Raw genomic sequence first — 23,286 nt, forward strand, 5'->3', positions numbered from 1 at the left:
TCAAGGGAGGATTCTTGCATTCATATATTAGCATTTCCTATTTTGTGACAAATATTGCAGCATCCTACAAATATGGAACAGCAAAATACCCTAGTTAAAAGATACATATTAACACACGGTTACTAAGAGTGGGAATCATGCAGTGAGCAATGGAAGAAAGAATTCTTCAGCTGAATCTACTTTAAAATAAAACAGCAGATGTATCTTCTGCAGCATCAAATACTATTGATACAGCATATGAGAAGGAAAAAAATAGTGGGGAATGTTCAGCTTGGTTTGCAATGCGCTCACTACAATTCTTATAACAAAGCTGCCAATGCATGATGCAACAAGGAGTTTTATTCTTTAGTTGGCTTGTCATTGAGCTTGACACCAATTTTTCTTTTTAAAAAAATTATTTAATTTCTTGAATTTCATACAGTAAATGAAAAATTATTCTTCCAGAAAAGGGCAATTAAGTGAATCACAAGACACTTGATTCCATGTAGAGGCCATGGAGAACTTGCAGCTCTGGGGCCTTGGATAGGTCTTGCCTTAATTTCATTTCAGAGCTCTGGTAAAAATCATCTCTCTTATTGCTAGTAACCAAGATGGAGATTTGGGGGTGGGTGGGGGAATAAAAGGAAGGAAACTCAAAAAGAGAGGAAAATAAGAGACTGGGAGAAAAGCCACTTTAAGTCTTAGCATTATATTGGGAATTATACCCTATTTGCACAAATGATTTACAATCTATTAAAAAAAATCTGCTATAACATATCCAGTGAAATAAACAGATTATTTAATAGGCAGCTTCCTCCTTAATAAATGTCTGAAATAGTATTTGCAACACACATGTTTTCTGCTGATATTTGTGAGATACTCTGAGTAATTATTATTATTATTATTTTTTTGAGGCCACTAACAGTAACGTTGAACTTCTTGCTGGATCATGTGCATTTTGGATATTTCACGCAGTGATGGGATTTCAATGTTTTATCAAAATAATGGAATCATATTGACATTTTGAAAGCACAGCACAGTTGCCTTGACAGCTCCCAGACAGCCTGCCCCAAATGAGCATCTGTCATTCATAGACTGAAAGTATTTCTGCTATTTTGCTTTTTTTTAATCTCAGTATTTTATATTTATAAGCACATAAGTGAAAGATTGCAGTTTTATATGAGTTATGCTATTGTTAGCAATAAATCAATAGTTATGGCATGAAAACTGCAGAGACACTTTCAGATTGATTAAGAAAAAAAAGTGACCTTAGGTTTACCCTGGGGATAGATAGTGAATCAGAATGGCTGTTACAGAGCTGCAGCAAATTAGGTCTAACGCAAAACTTCTAAGTTGATAATGAAAATCAAATTTGTTTCTCTCTTTGTAATGCACAAGGGAAAGAAAGTGAATGATGAATATGCTAGGGAGAGAATGGTATAAAGAATCTTTTTCTTAATTGCAGCATAATTAGGACACAACTGTCATGCAACGTGGTCATGCAATGTGAAATAATCTGGTCCATAGCAGTTCAGATAGCTAGCAGGGAATGAAATCCTTTATCACCCACTGTCCTCTGTGCAAAAATTGACAGAAAGCAGTGCTTATATGTGGGGAGGCGTGGGAGTAACCCAAAAAGAAGGTTTGACCAACACACACACACACACACACACACACACACACACACACACACATATATATTCTACGTAGCTTCTTTAAAAAGCATAGATTATCAATTCTACTTTCCAAATTTTATGTTAGAACGCTAGAGATCCAGAAGTTTCTCATATATGCAGGTGTTAACCAGCATCTTCTGGCATTACTTACGGAGCTAAATGGAACAAATCTAACAATTGGTCTCATTTTTCTAAAAGAACGAAATGCTGACACACCTAGAGAAAATGGCAAAGATTTTTTCCCCAATGAAATCCAAAGAAGAAATTATGAAGAAATCTATGGAGAAAAGGTCTGTCAGTTGGCATATTTCATCTATCTATCTATCTATCTATCTATCTATCTATCTATCTATCTATCTATCTATCTATCCATCTATCATCCATTTGTCTATCATCTGTCTTGCGACGAAGCTATGTGGTCAGGCTATGCAGGAGCCTGGGTTTCCTTCTTCCCTTTCTTCTTTCCTTTCCTCCTTTCCTATCCTTTCCTTTCCTTCTTTCCTCCTTTCCTTATCTTTATTTTCCTTCTTTATTCCTTTCCTTTTCTTTCCTTCCTCCTTCCTTCCTTTCCCTTCCTTTCCTCCTTTCCTTTCCTCCTTTCCTTTCTGTCCCTTTTTTCCTTCTTCCTTTCCTTTCCTTCCTTCCTCCTTTCCTTTCCTTTCTTCTTTCCATTCCTATCTATCTATCTATCTATCTATCTATCTATCTATCTATCTATCTATCTATCTATTCAGCAAAAGTGTTATAAAATACAATCCTCCAACTGTTGTCCCAAGGTGCTTTTTTTCAGAAGGCAACTGGACTTTCTGGTTTTTTGTTCAAGATGTTTTGCTTCTCATCCAAGGAGCTTCTTCAGCTCTGACTGGATGGTGGCTAATAAAAATACTACAACTTTTGATGCCAAAGTGGCTTCCTGTTTGGAAGTGTAGTTTGAATCCCTTTACAAACTCATTGAGGCAACTTGAAAGTTTGTGTCCTCGGGTCACCTGAGTGGTGCAAATGGCTATGGAGTTACTAAGGAAACAGAATGTGAGATTACGGAGTGTGAGGCAATTGGCAGTTGGAACAGATTTCTTTTCAGGTGGGGAGGAGGAGTAGAACTCCTTAGCATCAGAGCATGTTAATAATAATGTACAAAATACTCATGCTCTGGTGGCCATTTTGAAAATCCTTTCTTAGAGAGTACCTAGAAACCAAGAGAAACATATATGCCAAATGTCAATATATATAGATTATCTATATCTATCTTATCTATTATCTATGTCAACTATATATATATATATCTGTCTATCTATTATATATCTATCGTCTGTCTGTCTATCTATCTATCTATCCATCCATACATCCTCAGAAATCAGTGTTGCTCATTCTCCTTGAGTAAATAATGCATTATTAATAGCTCTTAAAATTAGAAGATCAGATCCTGCTCAGATTTCCAGCACCAAAATACTTGAAGACAAAATACTTTGATATAAATACTTTGCATCAAATATTTTCTTATAGTTCAGGAGATGGTATAAGAATTTCTTGGAGAAGGCTGAGTGATGATGCAGGAGTATCTCCTTAAGTAATGAAGCCATAATACAGAGGTGTCTTTAGTTTCTATAACTAAAAAACCCTGCATTGTTACATTGCCATGTTTCCTTTCCATTGTTGCTGCTTTTAATCTAAAGAATTCTTTTTTTACTAGCTATCTTAGCAGAGATATGGTTTTGTTATAGAAATATAAATGTGTTAACATTAATTTAATCACTTAAAAAGAAGACAGAATGGAGGGGGGGGGGTTCCTGAAAAATAAACAGGTTTTTTATAGATATAATCCAAGTGGCTGGATTATGCTAGCAATGTTTTAATGATTTATTTACAATTATATTTTCTCTGCCATTTTCCTACCCAACTTATTTATTATTTTTGTTATTCATATACCTGCAGTCATGTCATTCGATCTGATGGTCACTTTTATTAATGGCTCAGTTTTGTTATTTTAGAGATGCTTAAAGCAATATGGTGAAATTTATTATTACCTCATTTTCTTTTGAAGACTATATTTTTAATTACCTCCTGATTTAAAATTACGGAACAGATTGTTTTTGGTTGGCAAAGCAATGGAAACGGTTTGCAATATGGCTTTAGAATTTGATCAACAGGATTGAGTGTGGGTTTAACATGAATCATTCCAGAATGACAGAAAGTAGTTACTTAGTAAGAAAATGAAGAATCTATGGGTGTGGGAGAAATTAAAATGAAATTCATTTCCAATATTTAATTTGGGTTTAAAAGTTCTGATGTCCCTGCTTTTTCAAGAGGCAACTGGACTTTCTTGTTTTTCTTTGAAGACATTTCACTTTCCATCCAAGAAGCTTCTTCAGCTCTGACTGGATGGTGGGGAAATGAAGGATTTATACTCCTGGCAGAGAGCTGGTCATTTTCATTCTTTTAGAGAGTCATTGAGGCCAAAATCTTATGTGAATTTATTATTTAATTTGGAAGGTTTGTGGGCATGGAAAGGAGGTTATAAATGCCCTGAAATATATCTTTAGTTGCTCTATAGAAGTTCTGGAAGAACTTGTTTATCAAAATAAAATAGAATAAAATAAAATAAAATAAAATTGCTCTTTCTTTTTCAGCTACTATTTTTACTGGAATGGTTTGAAATCATTGTCTATTCATGCAGATCAAAAGCATATACAGTAATTGACTTGTGCTCCATTTTGTGCATGTGTCGGTCACACTCTATTTTCCTAAATGGGAATATTCCTATTTCCATTTGATCACAAATACAAATGCATATGAGTCACTTCTTACATCTGGGTGAGGACTGAACACACTGAACCTCAGACCAGTTTGTTGTCATACTACAGGTAGTCCTCGACTTATGTCCATAACAGAGCTCAAAATTTGGGTTGATAAGCAAGGAAGTTGTTAAGTGAATTGTGTCCCGTTTAATAGCCATTTTTTGTCACAGTTGTTAAGCAAATCACTGCTCTTAATGCTGTTAATGAAGCAGTCACTAAGCAAATCTGGCTTCCCCTGTTGACTTTGCTTGTCAGAAGTTGGCTGGGAAGGTTACAAATGGTGACCACATAACCCAGGGGCAGTGCAATAAATACATGCCTATTGCCTGGAGCCCACATTTTGATCACATGACCAGGAGGATGCTACAACTCTTGTAAGTGTAAACATTGGTTATAAGTCACTTTTTTCAGTGCTGTTGTAACTTCAAATGGTCACAAAATGTCACATTATTTTTTTAAAAAAATCCCAATGTCACATTATTTAATAGGATAACAGAGTCGGAAGGGACCATGGAAGTCTTCTAGTCCAAACCCCTGCTCAAGTAGGAGATCCTATACTATTTCAGACAAAAGTGTGTCCAATCTCTTCTTAAAATCCTCCAGTGTTGGAGCATTCACAACTTCTGGTGGGAAGTTGTTCCACTGATTAATTGTTCTAACTGTCAGGAAATTTCTCTTTCATTCTAGGTTGGTTCTCTGCTTGATGGTTACAAGTCAGAAACTACCTGTACACATTTTCCTTACATTTGCAAAATATTACAATGACTCCAATGCCTCCCCCCCCAAAAAAAACTGATTTAGACCAAGATTTGACTCTTGAAACCATTCAACACTCATAAGATAAAATGTTCCACATAGATCAATTGTTTGTTCTCCTATTCCCACCCATAGTTGGTCAGAATTTGCTCAGAGAAAGGTGAGGAAGGGCTGACAGTATGACATAGGAACCATCCATTGGTGGGATTGTCTTAAAAGTAAGAGAGAAACAAATTCCATCACTCTGTAGTGGGAAGAACATCAGATAAGCACTGTTGTCATTCATATCACTATTGTTCTTGGCTTTGTACTTCAAAAGTCAATTGTACCAATTGCCAAGAGACACTGACCCTTATAATTTGCTAAGCAGCTTTACAAATTCAAAGGCAATGGCACTTAATTGAGCTTTATGGTCCCAGTGTTATAAACTGAGATGATTAACCCTCTCTCCTAAATTTGTACAGCAGTGGTCTGGCAATGAAAACCCTTCAGTCTCTTCCTATATTATCTGCATTAGTTCAAAGGCAGTAGAAATCAGCTGCCATTTCAGAAACAGTTCCTTGGGGCTCTGTTGTCATTAGCAAACAGATATGATTGATCAGCTATAAAGTAGAATGGGGAGCATGACTCGTACTTAAAATGCTTTCAATAAGACATTAATTGGTGGAAACTCGGGTACCTCCAGGCTAATATTAGAGGTATGGATGGCCTTGGGTGCCTTATTTTCCCATTTTATAAATATAACAACTTGCTAGTTAGAAAATAACAATTGTGAATGGATCATTTTCAAGGCATTAAGTGAGAAACATGCTAAGCTGCTGACAAATAAGTTGATATAATTCGTATTATCTCTTTAGACATATACCGGTAGTTCAGCAATTTCTAGAAAGTTAGTTTTATCCTCTCCAACTTTCTAGAAATTGCTAACTCTTCTGCTTGGTAAAATTTTAGTTTTATCCTCTTTAAAATTTTACCAAGCAGAAGAGGTGTCTCCTCGTTACAACATTTTGGACTGTGCATTTCCAGCTGAGTAATCTGTCCAAACCCATGTCACTTCTTTTTGAGCCAAACGTTCTTGCAATAGTATGAGAAATAGATCCTACTGATTTTGATTTATGAATTTCCTAGGCATCTGTTATCAAGCTACTTTTCCTTAGTCTTCTATGAAATTAAGCATAAGGATCTGACTACAGTCCTGGCAAAAAGTGATGACCATTGTTTTGAAAGGTTGTGGAAAATCTGGTTTCTTGTATCTTGTGTTCTCTTTGATATCAAAGAGAGTTATGTAAAGTATGAAATGTGCAGCTGTCAGCTCTTCAAGGTAGACTAAGAAATCAATGCCACAGTTCAGGGTTTCTTTTACTAAACTACTTTATCTTCATGCGAATGAAGGAGAGTATTGTCTGAGACATTTTCATTTACATTTCTGCTTTGGACTTAGGTTTCTTTTATCTGAACTTTGTTCTCTTGTCCCTCTACCCATTATTTTAACATGGATTTTTATATAATATGACACAAAGGGTATCAAAGCCACCACATGAATGGAAAGTATCATTATTTTCTTTCTGTTTTATAAATTTCATATCCACAGGTATTGGGCTAAGACACTTTTTATTTTTTTAAAAAAAAACTGTTGATATGAACTGAGATCTGTCTTAACTGTGCAGTGTTCTCAATTCATGTTTATTTATGAAAGCTATATATAGCCCATCTCTCACCTGGCCTCCACGCACTTATTCTGACTTCTCGGAAGTAACTTACTATGTATTTAATGTGGTGTGTCATATAATGTATTGCATTCCAATGAATTAGTTTATTTATTGGGTTTTTATTCAGCCTATTAAGTGGGTATGATGTTGCAGGACAAACTTTACAGCTTCAGTTAAAGTGTTGCATGGACATTAAACATCCACGTCCTTTTTCAGTGGATGTAACTTTAATTCCATTCATTCTGATTCATTATTGGAATTTTGGGGAGAACAGACAGGACAAACATGTGATGAGAGGCATTGGACATGAAGGTGGAAATAAAAGTAATCATATCACATCGATCACATGTATCTTTTTTCACTTTAAGCATTCTAGTACATAACCTAAAATTATATAAGCTAGATAACCTTTAAAATAATGTTTTTAAGAAAAAACTGATAAAAGCACCCTCAGACCAAACCAACAAAATTAAAATTATTTATTATTTATTTGTTAGGTTTTTATTCTGCCTCTCATTTAGGAGCTGAAGGCAGCAGGCTGTTCTCCCAGCTGATCCCTACAATAATCCTATGAGTTAGTTTGGACTGGGAAAGAGAGTCTGTCAGCCCTTTAAGCTAATCCAGGCAGGAAACCAAAACCATAAGTGTTAATACAACAGGTAGTCCTTGCTTAGCAACCACAATTGGGATCGACAGCTCAGTCACCAAGCACTGCAGACGCTAAGCAAAAAAACCATGTGACCAGGAGAGGTTCATGACCTCCCTTCCTGTTTGGCCATTAAGTCGAACATCGTCTGAGCATGGCTTCTGCATTTTACTTCTGCATTCTTTATTAATGTGCTTGTTGCAAGCCAATTGCAAAGCACCCACATAGTGAACACAGGATGCTGCAATGGTGTAAATCAAAAAGCTATTTTTTTTTTACATTGTTGTAACTTTAAACAGTCATTAAACAAGGCAATCAGTAAGCGAGGGCTACCTGTATCTTTATTGTAAGGTTGGAATAACAGAGTCTTGCAAGTCTGAAAGCATTTCCTCCCTCCCTCCTGCCTTTGCTTTCCAGAAAACTAAGGGTAGAGAGTTCTTAAGAAATCCCCCCAAAGGCAGATTAGTACATAGTCAGTCAATCTGGATATTTTGGTTTTAAGCTCTAGTCACAGTTCACATAGCCGTAAAATGTTCCTTCAAAGAATGCTGTAATCCTAAACAATCCCTTTACAAAATCTGAGGGGTCTATTTCAGTTCCATTCCATGATGGAACATTTTATACATTTTAGCTCATAGCCTTTTGAACTGAGCCCAGGAAAGAATCAGGAGCATTTAAGGACAGACACAATAAAAATCGTATTTCTGGTCTTCCTTAGCAAGCGAGTGGCTGTATTTTGAACTGATACGCTTAAACAGTCTTCAAAGGCAGACGCATTTCAACATAGACCCATCATTAATATTACACATTACTGGGTGATTATCATCAGGTCAAATGTTAGGCCTAAATATACTTGGTGCTTTTGCTGGATAATAAATACTGTATAGCCAATCTTTGAAGAATGTCTGTGGAGATTCTCAGTCACTGAGGTTGTGGCTGTCCCAAAAGTGCTTTTTCAAAAGGCAACTGGACTTTCTTTGTTTGCTTGAAGATGTTTCGCATCTCGTCTAAGCAACTTCTTCAGATCTTCTGCAGAACAGAAAAAGCTTCTTGCCTTTTGAGAAAGCACCTTTGATTCAACCTCTTTGAAGATGACCATGTTGCTACCTTCTGGAATATGTTGTATTGCAGTTGTCATCGAAGCAATGTAAAAGTAACATGAGAAAATCCCAGACAAATATCAATTCTGGCAAAACCACCAGAGTTTGTGTTACCGGAACCTGTGCACACAAAACTAGCAAAAGGCTTACAAACGTAAATGCTTTGGCTCCACTAGATCTATGACTAGATGAAGCTATCCTCAGTGCTGTGATATGGATATCTCATCGTTCTCTCCTGCCTGAAGAGAGATACCATCTTCATAGCCCCTCTCATTGTCCACATATGCTACCATGATGTTCATAAATGTATTGTCCTGCTGCTCATTCATAACCTGCTCATGTGTCATAACTTTTTATTTTGAGAAAAGAAGAACATGTGAATTGCTGAGAGTCTATTACAGAATATACCCTTTTGTATACATTTTTGTTCTTCCTTGCAAGACTGTGAATGCTTCGGCCACTCCAACCGGTGCAGTTACATCGATCTGCTCAGTACATTCATTTGTGTGAGCTGTAAACACAACACTAGAGGGTACCACTGTCAGTTGTGCAGGCTGGGCTACTACAGAAATGCTTCTGCAAAGCTGGACGATGAAAATGTATGCATAGGTCAGTTATGTTCTAATACTGGCATTTTGTTCTCTGCCTGTTTTTAGCCGTTTGGAATCCATTGGTACTGAAATAAGATGTTTCCATCTTTTTAATTTTGCCATCTAAGCCAGAATAAGCTTTTTCAGTGAGGATGTGTGATTAAATATGTTTGATTTTAGAACTGAATCCACAGCTGGATTACGTAAGAAGTATGAATGGCCATGATTAATTATTGTAGATATTTCTTCATTTTGTTAAAAAAAAATCTTTACTAGTAGTTCAACTATGGTTTATTGAACATCATGGCAAAGTTCAGATTAGTACATTAAAACCTGCTATTTTGGGGTTTGATTCTGTTTTATATTTTATATGATTCAAACATTGCAGCACAGACATATTATGTAATATTATATAATAACACACATTTAATTACTGCAAATTTTGAGCACCAGGTCAGATAGCTTCATAGTAATGTGAAATAAATATAATACCAGGCTATATTGAAATAAAAACCATATTTACTCAATAAGAAGTGCTCCAAAATAAGTCTTGCTTCCCAAAAATCATTAGCTATAAATGGAGGACAAAACTTCTTCATTCACTGAGATAAACAGAAGAAGCTGTTGAAAACCAAGCAGATGGGTAGAAGTGAAAATGGTTGCATATTATATAGACGTCTTTAAATATTAGTCTGAAGATTAGCCATATTTTGGAGCAGAGCTGCCTGCCTGCTGAATTTAACCCATTTTGTAATCGCTTTCCTCTTTTCAATAAATTATTTCAATGTTTCATCTGCATCCAATTTCCTGCCCCTTTCTTTTTTTCCATTCCTAGTGCATCTTCTCCTTAGCTTTATGGCCTTGTTATTATTCATTTCTCCTAGAAAGAGAAGAACATTAATTTTTCTATGTGAACGATTTGTATGGGAGAGAGAAAGGTTGCTGTATTCAGATGGAGGAATCAATTTTATAAATTGGGCTCCTTATTTTACAAGTAATACTCTTAATTAATGATCATTCATACTTTTATCTGGGGAGTATGACTTTTGGCAGATGCACACATTTATAAGTGTACTGTATGTGCAGGAGAGAGTAGATTTCTCAAGACTGGTTTCAGCCGGGGTTGACAATCATAGGATGACTAATGTAGAACTTATATTTTTCTTTTATTTTCCTGTTACCTTTTATTTTTGATTAGGATCATCTTCAATTTAGGATTATCTTCCTTTTGAGCAAATACAAGAGAACGCAAAATCTTTCTAGTAATAAGAAATAGCAAAACATAAAGTCCATCTCCTTAAAAAAAAACTAGTTAAAAAGATGGCCAAAATATTTTTTATAAACACTCCCCATCACTGTTTTTTTTTTTTCATTACTAGACATACAATGCAAAGAGGAATAACATCAAAAGAGAACCATTTCACATATGATGCATGTCTAAGTATCAAGTTCACCTAATTATAGGAACAGAACAGGGGTGGGATTCAAATTTTTTAACAACCAGTTCTGTGGGCATGGCTTAGTTGGTGGGCATGGCTTGGTGGTCATGTGACTGGCTGGGTGTGGTCAACTCAGTATCACTCACATCAAGGCACACATCTCCTCGCCTGGCCTCTCATGACTGTGGGGATGCTGCAACAGTTGTAAGTGTAAAAAACGGTCATAAGTCACTTTTTTCAGTGCCATTGTAACTTTGAATGGTCACTCCACACAAGCAAAGTACCAGCAAAGGAGGGGGGAAAAAACTCCAGAGATGTTCCTGAGACAGGAAGTCTAGTCCTGCCAAGAATGTAATAAGAGTTAATGGAGAAGCAGTTTCTGTAAGCAACACCAGAATGTTTCCTTCCTGTCTTTCTTACAGGATTAGGCCAGTAATTTCTTCTAACAACCGGTTCTCCGAACTGCTTAGAATGTTAACAACTGGTTCTAGAGAATAGGTGCGAACCTGTAGAATCCCACCCCGGAACAGAGTCTTCTTCTATATGCACACCATTTTGGATAGATAAAAACCCTTTCTCTTATTCACCATCAGCTTATCAGGACTACCTGTTTATTATTTCTACAAGTATATATGATGAACTTCATATCCAATATTTACTGCTTCCTCCCAAAAGAATTGTCTATGTAGAAATCCACCTTGAAATTTGTCGCATATTCGATAAATACTTGATTTTTACAGTGAGTAAGGAAAGTTTTCTAAGCAATGTGATATAACTATTGGTGTTATTATCACTGTTGCGTCTACTATCATCCTTATTATCACCTTCATCCTACCTTTTGATCTTCTTAGACTACCGTACCTTACTGGATCAGAAGGTCATCTGGACTGTCAACCTGCCGTGAATTTAAATCAGTGATCATTATTTGCTATCTATTCCCACTTCTTGATATGACAGGATTCTGTAGACTTATGTGGAATATAATATGTACTTCTTTGGAGCTTGAAATACTATTAATTAAATGCAGTGAAATGGAAATCTTAACCATAAAGCATTTACATTTGAGCTACAGAGTGCCACTTATCTACAAACACTGACTAGGAATCAATTATATATTTTCAACTTAAACACTGACTCTTTTAAGGATACAGATTATAAAAAATATAGCATTCTGTTGATTTTAAACAGCAAGGTTTCTTTTTTTAAGAAAAAAAACTTCAAGATGTTCAATGTGGCTTTTCAACTGTACATCAGAAAATTTTATACAATATTCTTTATGAATGTACTTCAATTACACCATTTCATGCTTGGATTATAATTGCATCTATCAGTCCAATGCATTTTATTGCTTCTAACAAGATTCATTATTGTAGCTATTTTTAAAAGGTATTTTTTACAATAAAAACACAGTAATCTGCATATTAAACAAATTGATGAAAGAAATCAAGATGTAATACATTTTCAGATACATAAAAATCAAGAAATGATGTTGAATTGTGGGATGTTTTATCCACAATTTCTGAAATGAGGCTAAGTAACATTTTTAAAAAGTATCTTGTTGAATTAATTGATTATATATAAATATTAAGAAATATGACAACCACTTTTCTTGACCTGGCCATTGCAATGCATACTCAAGCATAGTTCAAAATAAAAGACTCATCTACTTATTACTGGCTAATACAAGTGAGGTTTGTTGTTTATTTAATTCTTAGCAGAAAAAAAGTGCACCTTCATCTAGCAATAGGAGAGAAGAGTTAATTATATTCAAGCTCAGGAATGTTGAATGTGACTCCACAAAGATAGTATAAATGGCTTTTAAGGAGATATCTTGGAAAAATAAGAATTGAAAATAATTTGTATTAAATAGGTATTATTGCAATGGACAGGTTAGTGGATCGATTTAAGGTAACAGAAGATGCAATTGTTTCAGAACCTGAAGAAATTTGACTTAGATCTAATCCAAACCATTCAACTTCTGATTAACTATTCTGATTTCTGCCTTCTTTTCCCATATAGCTCCTTTGTGCAAAGGCTGAATATCATACAGCATTTTTTGCCTTCTCTATAGATCTGTTTACCCCCAAAATAGAAGCTATTACAGGTAGTCCTAGACTTATGACCACAATTGAGCACAAAAATGTCTGTTGTTAAGTAAGATATTTGGTAAGTGAATTTTGCCCCATTTTATGATCTTTCTTGCCACAGTTGTTAAGTGAATCACTGAAGTTGTTATGTTAGTGATGTGGTTGTTAAGTGAATCTGGCTACCCCACTGCTTGTCAGAAGATCACAAAGGGTGATCACATGACCCTGGGACACTACAAATCTCATAAATATGAACCAAAAAATATGTCAAGCATTTGAATTTTGATCACGTCACTATGGGGATGCTGCAGCGGTCATGTGAAAAATGATCAAAAGTCACTTTTTTCAGTGACATTGTAATTTGGAATGGTCACTAAATGAACTGTTGTAAATCAAGGATTACCTGTAATAAACAGAGTTAGCAATCATGACATTGATAATTCCTTTTAAGCTTTAGCATTTCTGAATATATACCAAAGATTTGTGATGTACTATCCTGAAATCCCAAGATTCTTAATAGATAATAAATCCTGTTGAACTTGAAAAGAACATTCAAAAGAATGCTGAGTTTGTCTCAATCAGCACATGTCCTTCCTAAAGTAAACACTATCCAAGTAAATAAGCAACGTTTTACTTTAGTTTAGCAAACAAATAAAAGGTGGGAGAAATGTTCAGGAAAAAAAGTAACGATTCTCAGCAATTCCACTGATTGCACTTTTTAGAACTAGTTTTCAAAATTACCTCAAAACCTTAATAAAGCTGTGTTTTAATTAAATTTAGGAGCCTTTGGGATACAGCAGTACTTAAATTATAATCTGTAATCCAATATTTGCAACATTGCTTTAGTAAATTTCAGTGACAATAGCCATCATGTATTTAGTAGTGTGTGATCAAAAAGCATCACAGTGCACGTGTGTACAGACATCTAAACAAACAACTTCATTAAAAACTGAAGAACCACTTGGAGTGCATGAAAATACAAAATGTACATGGTCATAAATAGTGAAATATTTTAAATATAGTTTTGTATAATTTTATCATCTTTCACTATGTTAGTTTTATTTGCACACATTTATTTTGTTCAGATTTCCAAGCAAATGGCATTGGATTATAACTTTAAATCCAGTTCCCATGGTCTAGTTTCTATTATCTAAATAGTGCTATGAACTTGATGTGCATTGTGTATGTCCACAGTCATGAAAAAAACATCAATGTGTAATAGGTTGTGCTTGCACAATTCCTAAAAACTGAATAAACTGGCTCTTAGAAAAAATGAAAAGAAAATGCTTTTATTTGAAAAGCAAGTATTATATTCAGCCACAGTTGAAAGAATAATTGTAGTATTATAAACAATATTTCTAAAAAGAGAGTAATCCTAACATTAATGCTTGTTTTAAATTATTGGCTAGTTGTATCCTTTCTAGAAAAAACCGAGGGACAATCAGCATTCTTAGCATAATTATCTGGTTTAGCATTACTTCAACTGGAAAACCTGAGCGAAACCTTTTGTGCTTAAGAGTTCAGATTATATAAAAATAATTACCCCTAACTGTAGTCTAGAGTGACAGATATCTAAATGAGGTTGTATTACATTGTTATTCTGAATTTATAGTGACTCTCAAATCACATATTGTAAATGTCATTTGTAATTCATAGATTCTGAAAAGTTACACAACATGTAATATTTGCTTTTTAGAGTGAATTCTCCTTAAACTTTTTCTACTTGCAGTGAAGAATTATCACCTTTTAGCTTTCTGCTTTTCTTTTTCTCCTCTTGCTGATTTGTAATCAAATTCCAGTAAATAAACATCAATGGAACAACATTTTTTTAAAAAATAATAATAATGTTTTTCACATAGCATGGATTCAAAAGAAATACCTGAGGAACTTACTGTTTAATAACTGTAGGCAAAGTTATTGTTATCCTAAAATATAAATTCTATCCACACAGGAGTATTTGCAATCAAAATCAAATTCTTAAAGAAAAAATATTCCAGAAAAATCAATAAGAAGTGTTAAATGAAACAGGAAACTAATCTAGGGAAGGTACAATAAAAGTATTTCTGTTGTTTTAAACTGCATTAAAACAGTATAAATTGATAAATGTATCATTATTGACAGTAGGGACTGGGAATTTACAGCCATAAATCAAAGATGGTTTCTCAATTATCAAACAGGAAAAAAATATTTAGGCAAACTTTTGTTGCATCCATTGCAAAGAGCAATATCCTCCTAAAAGGCTCCTTTTGAAAGGATCACTTTTAGCATTATTGCTAATAGTATAATGTATTTTTTAAAAACCCATGGGTGCCCCACATCCATGGGTGCCCCACATGTGTATAGTTCTAGTCACTATAGATAACTTTCTATGGAACTGGAAAACTTTAGGAAGAAAGCAACCAAAATTATAAAGGAAAAGTTACAAATGCCTGGACATTTTAGTTTAGAGAAAAGATGAAAGTGTAATATATAGGTAAAACTCACAATTGGTCACATAGCAACCGTTTGAAGTTACAAAGGCCACGCAAAGGATATATATGATTCTATTTCAAAGTTATGGCAACTGCAGCCAACTCCATGGCCATTTGCTGTTACAACTGACCACAGGATGCTGCAGTGACATTCCTCTCCACTCTCTCTTCAGGCCTTCCCACCCCACCTCCAGCAACGATCATGTATTCTGCCCTTCAATGTCTCTGGGCCACTTGGCATCATTTCAGATGCGAGTGCCATTTTCCGAGCAATTTAATCAGCCTCTAAAATTGGCTTCCCTCTCCCTGTTTCCCTCCTACTGGTGGCTTGCAACCCTTAATGAGAGTTGATCTAACAGCAGACCTATGTAATTATGCTCTTCCAGAGGGTTATTCAGAGATTTAGAGGTAAAAGGTGAACCAAATATGAGTATATATTTCTTAAGGCTGAAATTAAAAGTGTTGCAACCAATATAATATTTAATTAGAGAAGTGCTATTGTTAAAATATGCATAAGGTTAACTATTGTCCACCTCAATGTCCTTATGTTTAACACAATAACAGAAAAGCTAAGCTTAAACTAAATTTCTGCTAACTAATCTTCTTAAAAATTAATCTAATTAATTAATTAATCCTATTACTACTTATTTAAGTTTTCCAAGGTAATGGAAATGTTAATATTTTAATAATGATGATGATCATGATAATAATAATAACAACAACCTTGAATGAAGAATGTGCTTTGCTGGACATGTGCTCCGTGTGAGTGAACAACATCCAGCAAATAACACAATCAATTGGATACTACCAGAGATTCAGAGAAAATGAGGAAGCCAAAGAAAACTGGGCACCAAACATTACAGGAAGACCTGAAAAACATCAATCTTAAATGGAAGGATGTGGAGACTGTAGCGGCAGACATAAATCAATCAATCAATCCTTGGGAAGGACTTGATAGGTGTATGAAAAATCCAAATCTAGTGTAAACATCTGGCTGATTGTAAGACAAACCATAATAATAATACCCAAAATCCAGTGCCAGTAATTTCTAAACACTAAAATGCTGTGAATAAATTCGATTAGTCCTTGTGACTATAAAGAAAGACTATTCTGGAGATGCTTAAAGTATCTTTTCATTGCCTGCGGAAACGATTCAATACTACAGTATGTACAGAGAAGGGAACCTTCCTTTCTCTATTTTAATCATTCAAAATGTACTTTACTTGATGATCTGTTGATGTTTCTTGAAATGCCAAGCTTACCTGATGTTCATTAAAACAACTCTTATAAACATGAAGATCAGATTGGAGAGTTAAACTATGTTTGAAGACAGCAGTGACTTCATTCCTTGTTTTATTTTTACACCATCTTCTGACTCCATCATGAAAATCATTCATTAAGTAACTTGCCAGCATTTGCAGATAGGAATTCATATTTAATTTCAAAGTGCAATAGGGAATTTATTGTCAGGCCTTTTCTTTCCCTCTCTCTTTCAATCTTAATCCCTTCACTTCTGTATGAAAGAAGGAAGGGCTATAATTTTGTAGTGCTGTGATTGGTGGGATCCACCTTAAATGTGGCTCATTTACAGATCTATATCCTTTAGTTAAAGGCGAATATCGCAAACTGATTAACAGGCAGGCTCTCATGCATGGGTTTTTTTCCCCTTTCCATCATCTTTAAATGGTCTTCTGTAGCTGAACTCCATAATGCCGATCATTATATTTCACCATTGGCCATAACTGACCATTAGCTATACTGGTTGGAGCTGATGAAACCCAGGATCAACTAAAAGACCACAAACACCTCAACCTTGCATTATATTTACAAAGTGAACCGTGTTGCTCATTTCAGTGATGCATTACTTATGACCATGGCACTGCGTTTATGTTTGTTATCTTGTTTCTGCAGAATGTAATTGTAACCGTTTGGGCTCAGTCCATGATCGCTGTAATGGAAAAGGAATTTGTGAGTGTAAGCAGGGAACAACAGGGCCTAAGTGTGATAAGTGTCTGCGGGGATATAACTGGCACAACCAGGGTTGTCAATGTAAGTAATTGCCCTACTTCTGCCCCCTCCTCATCCCTTGCTGCCTGTGCTTTCCCATGCCAGCATGCTCAGCCCCCGAGGCCAGACTAATTTTAAAGAAAGAGCAAGCTTTCCAAATGTATCTGCCTGAACCTGAAGTCTAACGAGAGCATTCCAACAAAGGCAATAAATTGGCTATGCAATCCATTTGTTTCAATATGCTGTGTAAGTGCCCCTTTCCTTTCTTTCTGCTAATGCTTGGAGCACTGTTGAACTGAAAATAGCACGTATTGGTGTCTTGCCAGCGCAAGTCAATGGAACTGTGATGAGCTATACTTCTTGTGCCCTGGTTCCAAATGCATACCAGAAACATAAAAACGATACACTAACATGCATGTGCAATTTCTGTTTTTGCATTTACCTTTTCCTAGGTACTGGAAATTTGAGGTCATGAATTAATATATTTCTCTCACTTAAGCCCTTATTTTGGGTGTAGTTCTGTTAACTATCTGCTTTTCCTCCCCCATATGAATCTAACAGTGTTTAAATTGCTCCAGGTAATATAGAGTTATTGGTTCCAGAAGTGCCTAGTGAAACAATGGGAACCCATGTTGATGCTGCCTTGTTCAACCTCCCAACCGTACTTACTAAGTCTTCATCAGATTCAGGGCAAAGTTTGACTAAAGTTTGAAAGCAATACCTGAAGCAGGTTTTTGTAAAACTGTTCTAGGGCTTACTTAATTATATCGACCTAAAGCTGATTCTGGGAAATGCTAGGAAGGAAAAAGAGAAATTTTAGTGAAAAGAAGAACAGGAAGGATGGAAAGGAATATATGAGCTATTCCCAAGTCATAACTATGGTTATGTGTGTGGGAAGTAATAAAAACACAATGCACAAATTTTGGATGACCACTCATGTGTTGATGCCAGTGTTTTTACATTACAACACAGTCAGAAAAAAAAAAAACACCAGCAGGCTATTTGAGAAATAGAAGCAAAAATGGAACTTCAGGTAGGTAAAATGCAATTGTATCTGGTTACAATACGTCAGTTCCACAAGTTTACAATGGAAGTTGTCTTGGCCAAATTACAAATAAACACTTCGTTAAGATAATGTTAAGGTTGGCTCATCATAGTGAGTTATCAGAAAGAAGTTGTAATTTGATGTGCTCTTTATCTGATGTCGTGCATGTTATATGCTTATATATTTTCATTTCTATTTTACTTGTGCTCTTTCTTCATATTTAATGGCTACTCATTAGTTCTGTTGTGTGGTTATCACGTGAACCTTTCTCATCTTCCAGGATATATTCAACTCCTCTTCATTCTCATCTCTTTGGATGCATCTCAGATCTACAACAGTGACTGAAGGCAGTTGCAGTGCCAAATATGAGCAAGTCATCCTCCAAAAGAGGGTGCAGGCAAATTTAATCTGTCTTGAATACAAAGGTTGCATAATGGTTGGAGTCAGTAAGAAGATAACAGTTGGTGTCACTTAAGACTAGGAATATATGATTTAAAGCAGGAAGTAACCAAATGAAAACTTAATTCTACCATAATTCAATAGGTGATTTTAGATAAAAACTCAGACTCTTCCATTAACACTTTCTAAAATAACAATAAGAGATTATGCACAATTATTCATGAACAATTTTTGAGTCATCTTATAATGATTTGCTTGTGGTGCAGGAATGTAAATCAATGAATGAATTCTTAGAATAGGTATGATTTCTGAATTGATATGGATGCTTCTAAAACTACAGGTAATCCTTGACTTTTGACCATGATTGGGACCAGAACTTCTGTTGCTAAGTGAGATGGTCATTAAGTGTTTATTGTGATCATTAAGCAAGTCATTGTAATTGTTAAGTGAATCAGCGGTTGTTAAGCAAATCCAGCTTTCCCCATGGACTTTGCTTGTCAGAAGCCAGCTGGGTAGGTTGCAAATGGTGATCATATAATCCTGGGACACCATAACCATTGTAATTACGTGTTAATTGCCAAGCACCTGAATTTTGATCACATGATAGGGTCACTGTAACAATTGTGAATGCAAGTACCAGTCACTTCTATTAATGGCACTGTAACTTTGAATAGTTCCTAAACAAATGATCATAAGTCAAGGCCTATCCCCCTTTGTACTTCCCATACTATTCCACTCTGAAAGCATCTGTTCTAGCATGCCAAGGGTTGATAGGTCTTTTTGCATAGATGGAAATATATTTTAATCTGGACCCCTCAAATGATTACCAATTTATTTAATAATATTTATTGTAAAGTATAAATACATTTACTGCTGAGTTTGAACTTTTTAACATGAACAAAATTGCACTCATATTCTCAATTGTTCAGTGCCTAATATTAAAATTAAGCAGCATTCACTTTGACAAAGTAACTGAAATACTTCTGTGGTTCTGGAATATCTCTGCAAGATATTCACAAAGAGACAGACAAGGAAGGACTGAAATTTTGAGATGGTGGATTTATTTGTCTTTCAGGCAAATGTACATTTGTTTTTTCCTTCCATAAATTGCTAATCTCAAATTATTTAGGATTAGCAGGGCATTTGAGAGACTGTTGTGATTACTCTTATAAAACACTTCTCTGATGAAGAAGGAAAATCCTTCATATTCTATCTTATCATTTGTCTTTTTTTCTGGCCAAATGGGCACTAATACGTGGATTGCAATGGATTGTAATTACCCATCTTTTTATTGTGTAAGAATGCATTTGAGAACTCATGTGGGGCAGAGATATTCTTAGAAATCTTGGTGATAAGAGAAGCTTGGATTTTCATGTTATATGTTACAACATGACAACTTGTCTCATTATTTGGAAGTGGTAGTAGACTCTAAAATAAATTACTTTAATATAATACATATTATAAACGGTAGCAAAGAGCGTCACAAGCACCAAAAGAACTAGTTAGGTTGATATTTGGGTGTTTGCAGGTATATAGAGTACTCCCACTCTTAAAACTTGGAAATATCATAGATTTTTTTTTTATTAAGCAGAGACTTTCCAATTCACAGATTAGTAAGCATGTCAAACAATACAGCATCTGCAAGGCATAGTCCTATTTCCTAGTACCATATTATTTATCCTGGATTTATCTGGATAAATAATATGGTACTTATAATAAACTCTTTTTCGTGTTAGCTTTATCTGTTTCTCAGGGAAATTTATTACGGCGTTGCAGAAATTACTAGAGCAGCACAGCAATAATATCTCTTTAATGTGCGATAAAGATTCCCTGAAGAAATCTCCCCTCAGGACTGAAAAGCAGACCCTTGATCCTGATCCCAGTGGTGGCCAAAGCTAAACCATTATTTATTTATTTAAAACATTAATCTAGCCACTCATCTTATAACAAGCTCTGGGCAATTCCCGATCCCAATCAATTATCCAGCATCAGTTAGTGCAGTTGTTTAAGGGGTAGCAGAGAATGGAGAGAAAATGAGAGGATTGAAATAAAAGGCCTCAGCTCTTATTGTAAAGGATGTGTATCCCAGAAGTGAGATATGGAACATTTATTTAAATGGGGTATATTACTATTTGGAGTGATTTTCTTTGGAATTGTTGGTATGGAAAAATGTTGTCTTTTGGTGCTTGTCTTTTTTAAGGGATGAATTATTTTTGGTTTTCTTGTACAAATCTTTATGTTTTGTTTGTTTATCAGTATCTTTTTATGCCTTCTAAATGGGATTTTGCTTACAACTGAGAGTTGAGACAAGGACCGTTAAGGTTTCTATGTGTTTCTTGCTGTTAATATTTTAGAGTTTTGACTTTTTGCTGATAATTGGGCAAGGAGATGTTACTTTCGTGATTTACCATTAGAGTTTTGGGATGAGAAGTTTTATATTTGTTAAGAGGAGGTGAAGAGATTTTGAACTTGACATGATGAGTGGAGAAAGTCACTTTCTTAAATGGAAGTTTACCCTTTTGCTTTGATGCAATTTTTTTTCTTTTGTATAATATTTGCATTATATTTTATTTATTTATTTAAAATCTTAATAGAATTATTATTAAAAGAAAAATGTGTGTATCCCAATTTCAGATGCAAGTTCTCCCAGAAGCTTATAAGACATTATTACCCTAATATAACAATTTTAAAACTGAAGCAGTATTTAGGAAACAACATGTAGTACCTAGACAAGCATAGCATTTAGAAGCAAACTTTACCTGATTTTTGCTTTATTTAGGGTAGGACATATTAAGAAATTATATCTTTGCCAACATCATATTACAGTAGAGGACCAATAAGTGTAGACAATAAATCTATATGTTTACAGGACAGAGGGGGAAATGGTACCATACCCTGCCTCATTAACAAAATTGTTAATTCATTTGAAAATTTTAGATTTAGATATTTTAAATGAATTGGTTCTGTCTCCTGTCAAAGGGTCTTGTCAGAGAAAAGCCAAATTTTGGGGTGATTTTCCCAAGAAGCTCTTCAACAAGTAGCATTAGAACGGCTTCATGTGTGCTTGTCCACACAGTGGCATTATTTAGAAACAGTGTAGCTACTCTAAGCTCATGATCAGAACTATTCCATTACTACTGGGGAACTTGGCTGTGGGCCCCAACGACTTCCCAAGGCTTGTCAACCAATGTCTGGGTGTATGAAAGTCTCATGCTAAGGAACAAGTAGATGCCGCTGTGTTTCCAAAAGTAGGAACAATTTTGAGATAGATCTGCCGTTGCATGCCTTCTGTCAGAGCACAAAACAACAACTTCAGAAACACATGGCAATTCAGGAGTCCTCTGTGTCTGCACCCAGCAGGATGTTGCAGCATCACAAAAATGAAAAAAAAATAATACTGGTTTCTGTCTAGTTTGCTTCCTTAATAAGTTGTACTATGTATTCTACTGCCAAATTTCAATTCAGTTTAGTTGGCTAAGATTTTTTTTTCTGCTTGCACAAGATTACCTTTAAGAGACAGATTAACAGAGTTGAAAGGGACCTTGTAGGTCATCTAGTCCAACCCCCCCCCCCCAAGCAACCTTGCCCATTTTTGCTTTCTGCCATGGCCCAACAACATTGCCTTCATCCTTTCCTTAGCCCCTGAGATAGAAAGGCTGATTCTTATCTGTAATAATGTTTTCCCCTTCTGGCACCTCCTGACATTTTTTCCCCCTTGGAAAAATTCAGATTTTTCTTTCTATTTTAATTTGATGTTAGTATTATTAATCACAAATATATCTCCTTTGCTACACTTAAAACAGTGCGACTTCACACAGGCTATTAATTATTTTTCCAAAGTGACATTTCAAGGCAAATGAAGAACCAGAGAATATTTTTCACTTGCTGTTACAGATTGACAGTGAACATCATCTGGCTTCATCTGCTTGAAAGCTTCATCTGGAGGGAATTTGTTGAAGATTTCAGATTAATTAGAAACTATTAGCATAATACTATTAAAAGATTCCAGTTAGTAGCACTTAAAAACACTATAGTTGTACATACTCTGTATTAACATTTTAAGTGAAAATTATATTTCATTATATACTACACATTATGTGAAGGAATTAAGAGTTTCTTACATTCCATTTAATTATAAGAACAAAGTAACAGCTTCCTTGCCTAAAACCCATTTTAAAATCTAGAAAGCATCACCACTAACCTCTGACGTAAGGAGGCAGAACACTCTGAAATCAGGAGCATTTGGACTCTTGAAACATTACCGCAAAATGCAATTTTAAATACAGGCAGTCTTTGATTTACCGGCCACAATTGAGCCCAAATTTTCTGTCACTAAGTGAGGAATTCGTTAAGTGAGTTTTGCCACAAGTTACGACTTTTCTTGCCATATTTGTTAAGTGAATCACTCCAGTTGTCAAATTAGTAATACCGCTGTTAAGTGATTCTGGCATCCCCATTGACTTTGCTTATCAGAAGGTGATCACATGACCCCAGGACACTGCAATCATCATAAATATGAACCCCTTGACAAGCATCCAAAGTAAATCACGTGACCCTGGGGATGCTGCAATGGTCATAAGTGTGAAA

The 23,286-nt window shown here is 35.2% G+C and overlaps 1 protein-coding gene across 8 annotated transcripts in view; it reads left to right on the plus strand.

Annotated features, from left to right (window-relative positions):
- NTNG1 (netrin G1) overlaps window positions 1-23,286 on the plus strand; it is a 268,725-nt gene that overhangs the window by 220,608 nt on the left and 24,831 nt on the right. For 2 of the 8 annotated variants that reach the window (XM_087960751.1, XM_087960750.1), the window contains 2 exons: window positions 9,103-9,270; window positions 17,160-17,297. The exons of 2 other annotated variants lie outside the window; for them this stretch is intronic. In XM_087960751.1, coding sequence (XP_087816877.1) covers window positions 9,103-9,270; window positions 17,160-17,297 — 306 coding nt within the window. Of the gene's footprint in view, window positions 1-1,853; window positions 1,946-9,093; window positions 9,271-17,159; window positions 17,298-23,286 lie in introns of all 8 variants that reach the window. 4 more of the 8 variants (XM_026671767.2, XM_087960753.1, XM_087960757.1 and 1 more) reach the window with 3 other exon arrangements.

This window comes from Notechis scutatus, chromosome 3 (assembly GCF_049901735.1).
Source record: "Notechis scutatus isolate UNSWTSFEM ecotype Mainland chromosome 3, rNotScu1.2, whole genome shotgun sequence".
Classification (NCBI taxonomy): Eukaryota; Metazoa; Chordata; class Lepidosauria; order Squamata; family Elapidae; genus Notechis; species Notechis scutatus.